This window comes from Sebastes fasciatus, chromosome 13 (assembly GCF_043250625.1).
Source record: "Sebastes fasciatus isolate fSebFas1 chromosome 13, fSebFas1.pri, whole genome shotgun sequence".
Lineage (NCBI taxonomy): Eukaryota > Metazoa > Chordata > Actinopteri > Perciformes > Sebastidae > Sebastes > Sebastes fasciatus.
In genome coordinates this window covers 23,097,468-23,113,919 of record NC_133807.1, presented here as the reverse complement: position 1 = coordinate 23,113,919, position 16,452 = coordinate 23,097,468, and the positions used below count along the sequence as shown (strand labels likewise).

The following is a 16,452-nucleotide window of genomic DNA, read 5'->3' as shown; positions in this document are numbered from 1 at the left end:
ACAAAGTTGCAAGCAGTCCCTTTAATTGCAAATTTGTTGGTTAATTTGCACAATTGAAGCACCATATCAACCAAAACCTTTTACCTAAAGGTGTGGCCTCCTGTCAAAATCTAGTTTGAAAGTTTTTTTTTTTATTCAATTCAATACAATTTTATTAATCCACGAAGGCAATTTGATTTGGGGCAAGTAAATATATATATATACATATATACATATATATTTAGGATGTAAAGGATGAACGTTTGTGTCTGAAAAAAGTGTCTGCACAGCCAGATACCACCAGAGATGAAAAATGTTTTGTAATTTAGTTGATATGACCGTTTAAGAGGGGAGCAACTGAAGTTGTGGGGCAAAGTGAGGACCCATTATGCTGCTGGTTCTTCCCTTACTGGTTCAGCATCGCCCCCTTCTGTTCATACCATGCAGTTGCATAGAAGAGATATATTCAGTTTATCCATCCATCATCTATACCTGCTGATGGGACTCTTAAATTAACTGTTCACACAAGCACACAGGACCAGACTACATTACAAAGGGTAGATACAGTAGATGTCTTTGTCTCGCAATCAGTCACAGAGCCAAAGTCTGCAGATCACCTGATCTACCTGAATGCATCAGTTATCATGTTGCATTCAAATGCAGAGACGAGTTTGAGAGACATTTATGGAAATGAGAGTCATTTATGGAAATGCTTCTTAAATGAACAGTGCAACTCATATAGAAAAAATATCTGGTACAATCTGTCAATACAAACATAAATACAATAACAAAAAATAAAAGACTTCATCTACAAGTCTAGAACAAAAAAGCTTTAGTGAAACAACATGAACCAGCTCATCAACTTAAAGGTGCTCATAATATTCTCTTTTCTTAATAATAACAATCAACAAAAAAGTAGCACTACGTTTTGTGGAAATACACAGCGTGCTATCAAATCAAAAAACTTTTTATCAAGGAACATACTTCTACTCGATTCATATGATGGCTGGTCAAATTATAAGTAAATAAAACTCCTTCAAAAATGTCTCGGTTTTTGTCAGGCATATTGTGTTTTCTATACACTGACGTTCAAAAGGTGTTAAGTTGTTTCCTCAATCCTGACCTCAGTTTCTCATGATGCTGTTGAACTCATGTTTAAAGCTGTCAAAGACTAGTTAGTAATAAGTGACAGTAGAGAAGCAGAGGGAGCTGACGTTTTTCTTCTTCCAAAGCTTCAGTGCTTCATGAAGAAAGGATGAACCAGGGCTTTGGCAGCTGAGATGCGTCTGCTCTGTCTGAATGCCAAACATTGCTGCGGGTAAGGAGAGGTCACACCTTACAAACCACTCGGCGAAAAGCACCGTTTAAAGTCTCAGTGCTGCTTCTCACGTCTTACACCTCCCTATTTAGTCTGACCAAGCAGCCAAAAACACAACAAAAACATCTATTTATAAAGCCATGAAACACAGATAAGCATGCAACTCTTTACATTTGTGAAGCTGTAACTGGCAAATGTTTGCTATCTTTAGCATCATGTCTCTAGGGATAGCGACGCTGGTCAGTCCACACTTTGATGCAGACTGAAATATCTCAGCAACTGTTGGACGGATTGCTATGACATTTTGTACAGACATTCATGGTTCCCAGAGGATGATTCTTTAACGCGCACTTTGGGAATAGGGTCAAAAATCTTTTTTTTATCGTGCAACAGATAGAATATGTTTCATCCAGATGGTTAGAAGAGTCTTTGAGGATTCAGGAAATATCTTTAGAACAGCGGTAAGGAGTGCTTGAAGTGGGCCGTTCTCACCGGTAAGCGGTACCAGCACTTCTACATTTTACCTTTTGGCGTACCGTGACTTTTTATTGCGCAGCGGCACTTCTCACAAGTTGCCGGTACTCTTTTCTGCCCTCTCCATATCAGGTTCTCTGGGAGATTCATAATTAATTAATTTAAATTAATAATACGGCGCAGCGCCAGCGTTTTTGGTCCGCGCCTCAAAATCTGTATGAACATAAAAACAACGTGGAGAGAATCTGGGCCAACGCACAGGGGATGAGAACGAGGGTGCTGTAATTACAATGTTCATGTCCTTTTTGTAAAATAACTGGTGAACTGTTCGTCATAACCTTTTTTTATTTGTGAATAAATATAATTAATTAAACATTATTTAAAAAGGTTCTGAATCTGCTCTTTTGATTTATAGAATATGATCTTACAGAGCAAACAGAAGAATGAAATGTTCAACGAAAGCTGTGATATGTGTAAATAATAAAATAATTATAGCAAGTTTTGTCTTTAAGCTTTTTCAGTGTTATCGATAGTAATACTAATGGTCAAAAATAAAAAAGAAACCTTCAAATTTCTTGTGGGATGAGCCCTAAACCCGATAACTCCTAGCATTTTTATTAACTGTAGAAATTCAAAATGTGTGTGTAATGATTGCTGATACCAGCAGATACACATCATGTGAATAAGAGGAGTACCGGCACTTATTTTTCTCCACTTGAAACACAGGCGGTAAGTGGTTTTAAACGACCTTCTGGGTTCTTCAGATATCACCGGTTAATTATCTTTTAGAGAAACCGATGGTTACACCTGTGACACAGACGTATGATAATACATGAGAGGCACAAACTGGGACTACACTGTGCCAGAGTACAGCCTCACAGAGCTGCTGGTTGGAGACTCTTAGTCTTGTTACTTGTTAAAAAGTCTCTACGAGTGTGTAAGTCTAAGTGTGAAATGTCATGAAGACAGAAAAACAGATGTGCTCACAGATAGTAGGTCGTCGTCGTCTGGGTCCAGGTTGTGCAGCAGCTTGGTGCAGGAGCCTGTTGGTCCCCAGCTGACTGAGTATGAGATGGGGCTGTCGGTGGGCCAGTCCTCCTCACTGGGCAAACCAATCACCCTGAAAAACATACAGGAAAGCAAAGAACGAATAAGCTGCAAATAACTGAAGTATTTGCAGCTTTCAAGCATTAAAGTAAGGCTTGGGTGCAGTATAATCCCTATTTGATTTTAAGGTTTGGGCAATATGGAGCAAACAGGCAAATCCCCATCATTCTAATGTTATTATATATATATAGCGAGAGAAAGAAACTCACTCAAAGATTTTTTGCAGCTGCTGTACCTCTGTGTATCCCTGAAACAGTGGTCTGTGGGAGACAAGTGTTCAATGAACAAGACACAACAAATGTCATACGGCAACTTTATCTCTATCTTGACAGCTGTGGAGAATGTTTAACCTCTTAAATTACACTCTCTAATGCCACATCATATCTCCTCCGGCCAGACACAGGCTCCTTACCTCAAGAGGAAGAGCTCAGCAAAGATGCAGCCAGCGCTCCACATGTCCACTGAGGACATGTAAACAGAGTTCAGCAGCACCTCGGGAGCTCTGTACCACAGCGTCACCACCTGAACGGAGAGAGGAAGAGAGGACGTAAGGAATAAAGACACACAGCCAGGGGTAGGGAGAAGTGACAAAAGAACAGGTTTCACCTCAAGCTAAGGAACAGACAGAATACAGTGCTGCTATATATATAAAAAACAGGCTTAGGAGAGGATCTTTCCTCTGTGTGTTGCTTCACTTACACCTGGAGTGAGAGCGATATTGAAGGTGTAGATGCGTGCCAGTCCGAAATCAGCGATCTTGACCTCTCCTCGGCTGCTGACCAGGATGTTCTCCGGTTTCAGGTCACGGTGCAGCACCATGTTTGAGTGTAGAAAGTCCAGTCCCTGCAGCAGCTGCTGCATCACATCCTGTACAGACAGACAGGAGCTTAAGAGATGTCTCCAAATCTCTTTCTCCAAACTGGGGGCGTGCCGTCCGTCATCTACTGTAGGTAATACACTGACTATGGATAAGTACAACTTATACAACCCCACTTCAAAACACCCACACTATGCCTTTGGTTGTCATCAGTTATTAGCAACACATCACATGAACTGAAACTATTTAACAATTTGTCAGGTGTTTTAGGACATTATGCTGCAAAACAGGGAATTCCAGCTTTGCAAGTTCACAAGAAACACCCGAACACACCACCGGCTTTGGTCCCTGAGGCAAAAGTTGTGAACTTACAGTTATACTATGGTAGACCATTTCAATGTGAAAAGAGACACAAGTTCAATCCACAGTACACTGGAGAATTTGAGATCGCATGATGGAAGTAACCTTGTGATAAGAGTTAGTGATTTGTCTCTTATATCAGATGTCTGACCAGAGAGATGAGGAGCATGTAAAACCTGCCTCAAATGCTACTAAGCCACTCAAAAGAAGAATTAAATGAATCTGTACAGGCTGCCCAAATGTCAAGAAGAAAATGAGGTAGGAAAATGTATTTACATACATTTAATAAAAAGGTAGAGTATGCAATTGTTGGAGTTATACTATGATAAGTCTGGTGAGGAGTTGACACCTTAATACAGTCACGGCTCAGTCCAGCAGCAGGAGCCTTGGAGAGGTAGGTTGACAGGTCCTGGTCAATGTATTCCAGCACCAGAGTGAGATCCAAGCTCCTGCCCACTGGTACAGCAGACGCATCCAACAGCCTGTACGTTTAAATCAGCATGAGATTAAAAAAACACAACAAGAAAGACAATATGAGCAGCTCTGCTTCGTATCAAATATTACGACATTTTTTCCCGTAAAGTTATGACTTTATTCTCGTAATATTAAGATTTTTTTTCCCGTTAAGTTATGACTTTATTCTCGTAATATTACAACTTTTTTTCCCGTAAAAGTTATGAATTTATTCTCGTCATATTACGACTTTTTTCACGTAATATTACGAATTTTTTTCTCGTAATATTACGACTTTTTCCACGTAAAGTTATGACTTTATTCTCGTAATATTACGACTTCTTCCACGTAAAGTTATGACTTTATTCTCGTAATATTACGACTTTTTCCACGTAAAGTTATGACTTTATTCTGGAAATCTCAGATTTTTATTTCCCTCAATGTGGCCCTAATACTCCGTCGTACATTTGCACTTTGACCCTCACTGCATTAGACTATAAACTTCATCACAATGCTCAAATGTTTTGCAGCTCCATACAGATTTATTCATTTATTTTATTTTAAATGTCTCTTTTGATAGTAGAGGTTGCTGACCCCTGACCTAGACCTGAACCTACTGGACTATGTTGGGATGGTTGAAGTACTTCATCTTCCTCAGCAGCGCCACCTCTCGGATCATGAACGGAGGGATGCCGATCTCCGACGCGTCTCCGCGGATGTTGAACTTCTTGACCGCCAGGAGTCGCTGTCTGCCCTCCACCTCTCTGGCCTTGAACACCTTACCGTAGGAGCCCTCTCCTACTGCCGCCAGCAGCTCGTAGCTCAGCGGCTTAGCGCACACGTCCATGGCCTCCCACATTTACAGCTCAAATTAACTTTCTGAATAAAAATGTGTATTTTAGGATAACAACAATTAAAAAAAGTCATATTTTACCTGCTTTTAACACGTTTAACAAGACTTAGCTTGCTAACTGAGTGGTTTGCAGGTTAGCTAGCAGGTCATTACTATCCACACAGCTGCTAACCATGCTGTAATCATGTTTTAATGTTATTAATTAAATGTTGTTAGTACAGTATCTGTTGTTTTTACTTTACCTCACACTGCTGAGCACACTTCCCCCTCCATGCCGCTGCCGCCTGCAGAAAAATGTCGCTGCATATCTGCAAAATTATAAGAAAATCACACCCCTTTTTATCCTTCAACTAATCAGAAAGCTCTAAATCTACATGTTGCTATCACCCACTCTCTGTCCACGTGTTCCCCTGCTGCTGTCAGAGGAGCTGTCAACACATGCTGCGTTCAGGTGCAGGCAGATCACTGATACACAACATTTATAAACACGCAAGACATGAAAGTGGTGTTTTGGGAAGAGGGTGGTATCCACACTATTACCTGGATTATCAACAACAGCTTTGAAGTTAATGGGCCACAAAAAGTCTGTTTACAAAAGTTTTTGTTAATATCTTAGTAATTAGCAACAAAGTGAGTGTTTATTTATATTGAGACAGGATATTTTTTTTTATCAGAATAATAAATATTTTATTGATTCAGTTACAGTTGCTCTTATATAAACATAAAGAATTGTAAGAAAATAGAAAATAAAAGGTAACATGTAAATTATGTACATAATGCTAGAATATAAATAATAATAAAAATAAGAAATGAGAAGAAATATGTACCAATATTTGTATTAAAGGGGACATATTATAAAAAAGTGAGATTTTCATTTTGTTTTTTTATTATAAAGCAGGCTTAAGTCCTATATAAATACTGTGAAAGTATCGAAACGCTCAATCCACAGGGAAATACACACAGCCCGTATTCAGAAACTCTGCATTTGAAACAAGCTGTCAGGATTTCTGTCCATTTGTGATGTCACGAATATACAATATTTAGACCCTTTACGCCGTTTTAAACAATATGAAATACCTTATTTATATTAATATCTTAGTAATTAGCAACAAAGTGAATGTTTAATTATATTGAGATAGGATTTTTTTTTATCAGAATCATAAATATTTTATTGATCCCATAGACTTAAAGAAATGTAAGAAAATAGAAAAAGCAGTATGTAACATGTAAATGATTTACATAATGCTACAATATATAACAAAATATATGTAGAGAAATATAAATGATAAGAAAAATAAGAAATGAGAAGAAATATGTACCAATATTTGTATTAAAGGTCCCATAACATGCTCATTTTCATCATACTTGTATTTTGTAGTTTCTACTAGTACATGTTTACATGCTGTAATGTTAAAAAAAAAAAAACTTGATTTTCCTCACTGTCTGCCTGAATATACCTGTATTTATCCTCTGTTTGAAACGCTCCGTTTTAGTGCATTTCAACGGAATTGCAACGGAATTGCGTTGCTAAGCAACAGTTTGGGTCCATGTTTACTTCCTGTCAGCTGATGTTATTCACATACACTGTAACAGGAAATAAACTGGGACACATTTAGAATGTTTACGTTTAAAACCGTGTAATGATCCAAATATTGTATATTTGTGACATCACAAATAGACAGAAATTCTGACGGCTTGTTTCAAACGCACATTTTCTAAAAACGAGTTGTGCGTATTTCTCCGTATACTGAGCGTTTCCATACTTTAACAGTATTTATAGAGCACACAAACCTGCTTTATAGTATAAAAGATATGAAAATCTGACTTTTTTGGGATGTCCTTAAAGACGGAGCGCTGAGATGGTTTTCCGGGTCACAAGCCAGAGGATCGAGGAGAGAGGAGACGAGGAGGCGCAAAAAAAATCGTGAAATGAGAAGCAGCTCAGGTGGGGCAATAAAAGTAGATAATAAAATAAAATATCAAGTGATCGCAGTTAGAAATTAACCTGTTGACCAAATATTGTGCAAAATGTATACGTGGAACACCAAAGACCAAACCACAACCAATTCAGTGTTTGTACCTTTTAATATTAAAAAGGGAGTAAAGCATGTTACAAACTGCAAACTTCGGTCACAGAGTGAGGTGGTAACTACAAAGGCATCTTAGAATAAAACAGTTCACAACAAGCTGCATATGAATTTCAACATTTGGTTTTAAAAAGGCTTTAGCATCAACAGTTGAAGTCATTTTAGCTTTGATAAGTGCAAGTAGACTGTTGAAACAAAACTGAGGTATTCCAACATTAATTAATGTAGGTATGCATAGAGTATAGTCACAGCTAAGTGGTAAGAGTTGGTTTGGAAAACTCACTTTTCCACTTTATTCTAACAACTCATTTTTAAATGAAATCTCTCTGTGCTAAGGCGTTTTTAGTCTCCTGACAAAAGTTTTTTTTTTGTGAGTGAGATGTAAGTGCTGATTTATTACAGTATATGACAGCTGAATGTTGTCAGGCAGTTACTCCCCTTTCAATTTGGCTTTCATAAATTTAGTTTTCTTTGCCAAGGTGATGGCATCCAGGTGGAGGTTGCGGTTGAGAATGGCCGAGCCACAGGAGAGCCCTCCAGCGAGAGCGCCGGCAAAGCCGCACAAAAACACATCCTGACCTGCAACAGAAAATACACGAAATGTAGTGAATTTAGATGAATTCCTGTCAGGAAATAAAGGGATAGTTTGGGTGTTTTGAAGTGGAGTTGTATGAGGTACTTATCCATAATCAGTGTATTACCTACAGTACATGACGGTCGGCATGACCCCAGTTTGGAGAAGCAGACAGGAGTTACCGCACGGAAGCAAAGTGTACTGTACCATGTATTGCTGTGGACAGGGCTGGCAGCAAAACATATTTTACCACCTAAAAGAAAGGCTCACCTAAAAAAAAATCAATATCAGTTTAAGTGTACGCTATCTTTACAATCTTTTCACCAGTTTACCTTACCATCAGACAGCTATACAGTCTATGTTTCCCACAGGGAACTGAAACCGTTATCTATGCTCTCGCCAAAGCAACCAGGCTCTATTGAAAATAACAGTAATTTTACCTCACACAACACAGGAGTTGCTGGTCTACCGTTGCCGTGATCAGTTAGTTTGTGTTATTGTGTGACTTTGGTGAATCCGAACTAACCAAAGTCACAAAATAACACAAACAAACTAACCGATCGTGGCAGCAGTAGACCAGCAACCCCTGTGTTGTGTGAGGTAAAATTACTGTTTTTTTTCCAATGGAGTCTGGTGGCTTTGGCGAGAACATAGATAACGGCTTCAGTTCCTCAGTTCAGTTCCCCGTGAAGGTAAAGCGGTGAAAATATTCTAAATAGAGTGTACACTTAAACTTATATTGATTTTTTTAGGTGAGCCTTTTCTTTTAGGTGTCTAAAATACGATTTACTGCCGGCCCCGTCCACAGAAGTACATTACTTTGCTCCTGTGCGGTAACTCCTGTCTGCTTCTCCAAGCTGGGGTCGTGCCGACCGTCATCTACTGTAGATAATACACTGACTATGGATAAGTACCTCATACAACCCCATTCCAAAACACCTTTAAAAGCGACCTCTGGATGATATCATGCTGCACAGACCTGTCAGATAGAGGTTCTTCAGTGGAGACTGAGGTCTCACTGTAGCGTTGACTTCAGGGCTGAATCGGGCGATGCCATGATCCGCTCCGTAGATTTCACCCTTGGGGGCTCCGATGTAGTGTGTGTTTGTGATGGGGGTGCCAGCATCAATGAACTCAATCTACACAAAAAAAAAAGAACAGGCATATATGAATATAAATATTTGTATTAAGCCCGGAAAGCAAGCCTGGTTTCAGACTTCTGTATCACCGCCCACCTTTATTCAGCGATAAGCGTCTTTTTTTCCTGGTTAAGATCAGCAACAATAATAAGTTATAAGCAACATAAAACCATCCAAACCAAATCCCATTCCAAGAATAAGATTTAATTTGTTTCCTTCATTTTAGTCTACATATATGTATTTCATCTTTGATAATTTTACTTGACTTTATTAATTAATTCATTAATTATTTCCTTTATTTTGAAGATTTTTTCCTTTCCCTTCTGTTTACTTATTTTTGATTCCGTTTTCACAATGCAATCCTGTATCTTTTATATTATCTGTTTCATATTTGTGAATGTAAAGGAATGTGGTTCTGTGACTCTTATGTGTAAATGGAAATGAGTATTGATAAAATGGTGTGCTGAACCGGATGTGCCTAAACCAGCAGACAGATTCAGAAACGTTACCTTGTCTCTGGTTATCTTGGGGAACACATCCATAACCACCTCCAGAATGGAGTCAATGAATATCTGCTTCAGGTCTTTGTAGTCAGGCGCTCTGTTTGTCACTTTGTCGTCCTTCCACTCCTCAAACCACTCGTATTTGGCAAAACTGACCAGACTCAAGGTGGACTTCCCTAATGAAAGAGAATATTTAAGATAGACAAACAAAAAAAGAGGGAAGCACATTGTTCTGGAGTCAGCAGGGTTGTCTTTCCTGACAGTTGTTCTGACTCGTGTATTAACCAACGTTTACATGCACAAAATATTCTGGTTATTGCCCTTATTCCAAAAACGACAATATTGCTACTAAGCTGTTTACATGACTAATGAACATAAATATTCCACTAATATTCCTGTTTACATGCAGCTGTGCATACTCTGATTAACATAACTGGCGGTGGACTTGTTTGACCGTGTGAAAACAGCCTCCCTCTTTCATTCCTTCAAACACCTTCTTGAAAAAGTCGGCGTTACAATATTTGAGCATATCCAAAAACCTGTTGATATTCAAACTGCTGTAAAAACCCCAAAGACGCATATTCCATATACGCTGCATACAAAGAATGCTCCAAAAACCTGAATAATATCTGCATATCCCACATGTCTTAATAGGAAAATGTTCCATTTGGCATAAGGCCTGATTCAGAATATCCAAACAGAATATGCTGTTTTAATAACCCATATTAAATTCATAATGTTGTCATATTCGTAATAATAATAGTGGAATATTAGTGTGCATGGAAACGTAAAAACTGACATCACATCTCAGTTTGTGTACCTGGTGATCTTTCCTCCCAGGTCGGATCTTTAGCCGATGGAGACGCCACAAACAGCAGAGGTACACTTTTAGCAGACTCTTCCCTCTTTCCATGCAAATATGTCTCCACCCTGTAAAAGGAAACAAATAATTCTGGTGAATTAACACAGACACAAAATAGGTGAAGCAGATACATCATGTTCTGAGTAAATGAAGATATCTTATATTAAAATACTGGACCGAAAGCTCCTCACAATTGCTGTTGTTTAGTGTGTTTTTACAGTGAATATAATGTCCACATCTTCACGTTTCTTTCCGACACATTGGGTTATATTAGAGTGAATTTAAGTCCATATAATGTTTAGAACTGAAGAACGCAGGCATTTTGAGATTTACAGGTTGAATAAAAGCTGTTTAGGAGCCAGGTCTGTGTAATTTAAATGTGAATTGTGACTAGCAACAGATAGAAGATGCAAGACAACGTACAGTTCATCAAAATTGTTCTCTGTAAAGATCCAGGAGTTGTCTGCTTTCAGGCCCAGCTCCTCCTTGGTTCCAGTCAGACCCAGAAAAATGCTCAGGCCACCTTCACCGTTCTTCATCATACTCAGCTGCTTCTGGATAGCTGTATGATACGAGTGTCACATCACACAGTACAGCTTTAACAACAGCACACAGATAAAAGTCCCATGAAAACTTAATCTATAAGCGTGAGTTAATGAAAACAATGAAACAAGTACTGATTTCTTAACCCATCTGTGAAGGAAAAATGCTTAACAATCTCTAGTCGCTCGTGAGCTACTTGTTGGAGACCCTTGTTCTAGACTAAGGGGTTAGCTCATTAATTAAAAATAAATAAATGTTAATCAAAACTGAAACTAATGATTAGTCGCAGCACTTCTTCCCTACCTGGCATGGCCTGGAGCTCTTTGGGCAGCAGCTTCTGGTATGTGTTGAAGATGCCGGCGTTAGAGATGACCATAGGGGCACGGATATGTACTTCCTCTTGGCCTTTCATGACGCTCACACCTGAAACCAGAAAACACAAACACAGTGAATCTCCTCTCAGAGGGAGCTGAATGATGCGGTTGTGTATAGAAACACTGAGGAGATCACACCCACCATAAGCTTCCTTGGCGTCGTTGAAGAGGATGCGGTTGACCGGGGCTCGGACTAGAACAGCACCACCTGCCTTCTCAATGATGGGGATCATGTGGTAGGCGATTTCAGTGGCTCCACCTTTCGGGTACCAGGCACCGTTCAGGTAGTGAGTGACCAGCAAGCTGTGCATAGAAAAACTGGAGTCTTTAGGCATGTTACCTGCAGATCAGAGAAGGAAACAGAAATGATGAGCAGAATACTGAGGAAATAAATTGATTAGACCAACAGGACTGTGGCTCGGCCTACCGTAGGTGCCAAAGATGTAGGTGAAAACAGCCCTGAGGTCCTTGTTCTCCGTCAGCTCATTAACTACTTCTGTCAGGCTGCGGGGCGCCATTTTGAAGAAGAAGGACAGACGGTTGGCCAGACCGGTCCAGATGAGGAACTTGGCCACGGGGACGGGGCAGGTCTTCAGCAGAGCGAGGAGCCAAATGCCCCGGCCAACTTTCTGAAGACAGAACACACAAGACACAGAGACGATTTTGATTTGATCAATTTGACATATCAAAAACATATAAATTAGGGCGGATTAAATAACGCTCCAGACGTACGCTCAATTTTGGTGAGGAAAAAACTGGCATGGCCATTTCCAAAGGAGTCCCTTGACCTCTGACCTCAAGATATGTGAATGAAAATGGGTCCTATGGGTACCCACGAGTCTCCCCTTTACAGACATGCCCACTTTTTGAGCAGCAGTACAGCAGTACAACAAACAAAGCGGCCTGTCCTGTGGCACACCTAACAAAGTGTACAGAGAGCACACATACCTACGTGCATACATGCAGGTACGTGTACCGTCCATTCATAGCATACAAACACCCACACATATTTCTAAGTCACTCTCATTTTGGTCAGATAAGCATTTCCTACATGCATGATTAAACCTAAGACAGGACTGACTTGACTTGACGATGACTTGATGGCTATAATAGACTGACGGACACTTGAACGTGAGTGCAATCAAAGTTATTTTGTTTCTGTAATGACCCCAATTCGTGTATATTCCCTAAAGTAGAAATGTGTAAGATTTGATTAGAACACTTGTGGCTGGGATCTCCTTATGCAACAACCTGCCCACGCATATTAAACAATGTATAAAACAAACGTTAAGGCGGAATGTGGGGAATGTTGATGGTTCACTTTTAAGGGAGGGAGTTTGAAGCGTGGGCGTGGAGTTGCAAGGGGGACTAGTAGGATCTCTTTGGGAACTTTGTAAAGTGTTTTTAGTGATGCTTTTTAAATGCTAATGTCTGGGATTTTTGTGTCATGATACTCTTTTGAGTTGTTGTGCTTTTAAATTGCTAATCAAAATCAAAATCAAATCAAGTACAGTAGATGAACTATTCTTACTTATTAAATATTATTTTGGTAACATTGGCTGTGTGAGGAAAAAGAACAAACATATAAAAGGGAGTATAGAAGAATATTTTAGATTGAAACATTGGACAGAAAATGGCACATTTATTAGAAATAATGTCTTAGGCCCGTGAAACAGAAAAGTGAATGTTAATGTATCATAAAGCAACTCAACTTTAAATTAATTTCTCCTTTTCTGTTTGGTATAATAATAAACAATGAGTTGAAAATAGAATTACTGCCAATTTACATCAACGGCTGTCCAAAATATCCCCACTTCATCATGTTATCCTGTTAGACATGTGTGTAAAATTTTCATAATTAGCATATGAACTCTTGAGTTATGGCCAAAAACGTGTTTTATGAGGTCACAGTGATCTTTGACCACCAAAATCTAATCAGTTCATCTTTTGAGTCCAGGTTGGACGTTTGTGCTAGATGTAATACAATTCCCTCCAGGTGTTCCTGAGATATGGTGTTCACGATAATGGGAAGGAGATAAGGTCACAGTGACTTTGACACCAAACTCGAATCGGTTCATCCTCGAAGTTAGATTCTGAGTCCAAGTGGACGTTTGTGCCAGCCATGGAGGCATAAAAATGAATAGATGCCCTGAATAGACTCCACAAAGATAAAGAAAGTGATATTCCTTTATCTGTGTGTCAAACGCTGTTGCAACTCAGTCTGGTTACACTTATGCAATATTGCAGCTAACAGGAGACATGCTGGTTACTCTAACCTTTGATTTACCAACCCTTGAGCCCTGGAGTGACAACACCAACAGAAATCTGGATAATTATGCCTCTTTGTGTGAAAGTACAGTTTACAAACACGTAGTTCACTGGGGGAAAGGCATTCTGACCATTTAAATATGTAGAGAGAGAAAATAAGTAGCTAGATTATCACTGGAAATATATTTAACTCCAAACATTGAACGCCAAAACAAGTTTTTGTATTGAATCTGCAGATAGTCAGTATTTAGTAATGTAAAAAGATCTTACCTTGACCAGCCTCAAGTACTCATCGATGGCCTTCTCCTCTCCAGGGAAGCACTTCTTCAGCTCGTCGGGGAAGCGCGTCCTGCCGCTGTAGATGGGATAGCGGCGGCGGTTTTCTGGAGGTCCTATCACTACTTGGTCGAACGGATTGTCCAGAGGCTCCCACTGCAGTTGTCCGTTAGTCATTTGGTCCAGCATGCAGAAGAACGGCTTGTGGTCCTGCAGGTCACCGATGTAGTGGATTCCTAAAGGGAGGAAGGCAGGAAACATGTGGACAAAGCAGGGTGTTATGTGGCCATGTCTTGTATGTTTTTGTCTTGAAATATTCAAAACAGAAAATCATCCCCTCATCAGAACTGAGACAAAGTTGCACTTTTATGCGCCCAAATTAAATGAAACTTTCAATGTGACCTAGTCAGGAAAAGAAACAAGAGCCATCCTTCTCACCGACATCAAACTCAAAGCCCTTCTCAGTGAATGTGTGGCAGCATCCTCCAGCCCGATCATGCTGCTCCAGAACCAGGACTTTCTTCCCAACTTTAGCCAGCAGCACCGCGAGCCCAAGGCCACCGATCCCACTGCCGATGATGATGGCGTCCAGGTCGTCAGGAACTTTACTGGCCAGGAAACCTAAAAGAAAGGGCAACAAAAACATTCAAACAACAGCCTGGCACAATAACAATAAATCTTAAAAGGATTCCAGGAGGAGAACGAATGTTAACTGTTGTAATGAAACAGTTAAAACCACAACGTCTCTGGTCCCCACTAAGCATGTTGAAAGACAAGTTGAAGTCGCCTACGGTTACATTCTTCTTTTACTGTTTGCCTTCCAGCGTTGACTATGAAAACAGAGGAGCCATTGTACTTTAAAACTATTACAATTTAAAGTGACTTTGGAGAAATTCCCTTTAGGTTGAGATAACTCACCATATCATTATTCCCATGATGAATTTCACTTAACTTTCACTACCAACCTAAAACCTTTAACAACATAAGAGATTTGATTTAATTTAGTTTTAAAGATATATTTAGATGAAGAAGTGCGTGCAATGGGTTTGGGGAGCCACTTCCAATTATATTCACTATATGTTTTTTGACTCAATCAGTTTATTTAAATCAATAAAATGTCAGAAAATAGTGAAAGATGCACATTAGAATTGTCCAAAAGTCCAAAATCTCAATTATATTCAATTTACAACAATATAGGCTTACAGAAAAGAAAGCTTTGAGAAGCTGGACCCAGAAAATATTTTCAAGATTTCAAGCCCTTTAGTGTCATTGTGTAGTACAACGAAATTAAATTGTGAAAATCCAATAAGTGCTAATGAAAAGATAATGCAACAAAAAATAGATAGTGAAATATAAATATAAAAGATAATACAATATAAAATATAAAAATACAATATGTATATTGATGAGATGACAGTTTTGCCAGATTATTGCACAAAGTGTCGTCAGATAATTACATCATTATTGCACAGCATCATATAATTATTGCAGTGATCAGCATGTTATTGCACATATCCGTAGATATGTTACAGTATTTACATTGCAAAGGTGACCAACGTGTTATTGCACAATTACATTGCACGTGTTCAACTCAGACAGAGGAGACGTTTTCAATGTTTGCTTGCAAAAAGTTTATTTTGAAGTGAAACCTCTGAGGGAAGTAGTAATGTATTAATGATACTTTTGAATGGAAAGAGAAACAAACAATTTGCTTAAAGTAAACAATGAATTTCAATGTCTCAAATACTGAAAGACAACTTAGTTTGTCAAGTCAAGTGTACATGATGTCCATGGCCTACAGTAAGCATGTTGCAAGACATTGCTCTTCTACAGTTTGCCTTGCAGCAGCGTTGATTATGAAAACACAGCAGCCATTGTACTTTAAAGCTTTACAATTTAAAGTAACTTCGCAGTTTCCTTTGGGGAAGTTCACTTTAGGTGGAGATAACTCAACATATCATTATTCCCATGCATTGCACTTAACTTTCACTGCTGTAACAGACTCTCCTACCAACCTGAAACCTTTAATAACATACAGTATATAACGACCTTGGTATTGTTACTCACCCTGCTTCAGCACTTTATTCTTCTCTTTCCTGTTGTGAACCATCTTCTTCAGCGGTTCACGAGTGTCCCTCTCAAAGGGATTGGGCCCGGAGCTGCCGAAGACATATTTATATATAAATATGCCCAAAGCGACACAAATTAATGCGACACTGAACCACATCGTGCTGGTTTCTCCTACGCTTCCCAGTTCAGTGTGTCGTCTCTGTGGTGTTGCACCCTGCACCGCTTACATAACAGACAGGTGCTGCCGGCCAATCAGAGCCGACCTTTAAGACACGTCAGATGTTTCAACCAATCAACGTCAAGTTCAATCTGATAGCGACCCTCATAGAAATAGAGTTAGGAGTAGAAGCTCAGGCTGGGATAAGCTAGAGTGGCGGACATTTCTATGTGTATTG

The 16,452-nt window shown here is 39.3% G+C and overlaps 2 protein-coding genes across 3 annotated transcripts; both read right to left on the bottom strand.

Moving 5' to 3' along the window:
- Positions 1–122: 122 nt before the first annotated feature.
- cdk21 (cyclin-dependent kinase 21) lies at positions 123–5,752 on the bottom strand. 2 transcript variants are annotated; one of them, XM_074656296.1, is made up of 8 exons: positions 5,604–5,750; positions 5,126–5,387; positions 4,405–4,537; positions 3,578–3,745; positions 3,291–3,400; positions 3,088–3,138; positions 2,759–2,891; positions 123–1,291 (listed from the first exon to the last, which is right to left on the bottom strand). In XM_074656296.1, exons 2-8 carry the CDS (start codon positions 5,365–5,367, stop codon positions 1,214–1,216), a joined length of 915 nt encoding a protein of 304 aa, XP_074512397.1. In that variant the 5' UTR covers positions 5,368–5,387; positions 5,604–5,750; the 3' UTR covers positions 123–1,213. The 2 variants fall into 2 exon arrangements, with proteins under 2 accessions (XP_074512397.1, XP_074512398.1); XM_074656297.1 differs by having other exon boundaries at positions 1,250–1,390; positions 5,604–5,752.
- Positions 5,753–7,427: 1,675 nt separating this feature from the next.
- On the bottom strand, positions 7,428–16,259 carry retsat.2 (retinol saturase, tandem duplicate 2). Its single transcript, XM_074656266.1, has 11 exons — positions 16,055–16,259; positions 14,426–14,608; positions 13,982–14,223; positions 11,871–12,072; positions 11,586–11,783; positions 11,373–11,492; positions 10,950–11,088; positions 10,485–10,594; positions 9,671–9,840; positions 9,002–9,161; positions 7,428–8,027 (listed from the first exon to the last, which is right to left on the bottom strand). Exons 1-11 carry the CDS (start codon positions 16,212–16,214, stop codon positions 7,879–7,881), a joined length of 1,833 nt encoding a protein of 610 aa, XP_074512367.1. The 5' UTR covers positions 16,215–16,259; the 3' UTR covers positions 7,428–7,878.
- Positions 16,260–16,452: the final 193 nt, after the last annotated feature.

Bases quoted from the DNA above. Each gene is read 5' to 3' on its own strand.
- cdk21 (XM_074656296.1), bottom strand. From the start codon at position 5,367: ATGTGGGAGGCCATGGACGTGTGCGCTAAGCCGCTGAGCTACGAGCTG. The intron at 4,538-5,125 runs GTAGGTTCAGGT...TTAAACGTACAG, and splicing joins AACCATCCCAACATAGTCCA to GCTGTTGGATGCGTCTGCTG. The intron at 3,401-3,577 runs GTAAGTGAAGCA...CTCTCCGTTCAG, and splicing joins ATATCGCTCTCACTCCAGGT to GTGGTGACGCTGTGGTACAG.
- retsat.2 (XM_074656266.1), bottom strand. From the start codon at position 16,214: ATGTGGTTCAGTGTCGCATTAATTTGTGTCGCTTTGGGCATATTTATA. The intron at 10,595-10,949 runs GTACGTTGTCTT...TTCCTTTTACAG, and splicing joins GAGAACAATTTTGATGAACT to GGTGGAGACATATTTGCATG. The intron at 9,841-10,484 runs GTACACAAACTG...CTCTTTCATTAG, and splicing joins CTGGGAGGAAAGATCACCAG to GGAAGTCCACCTTGAGTCTG.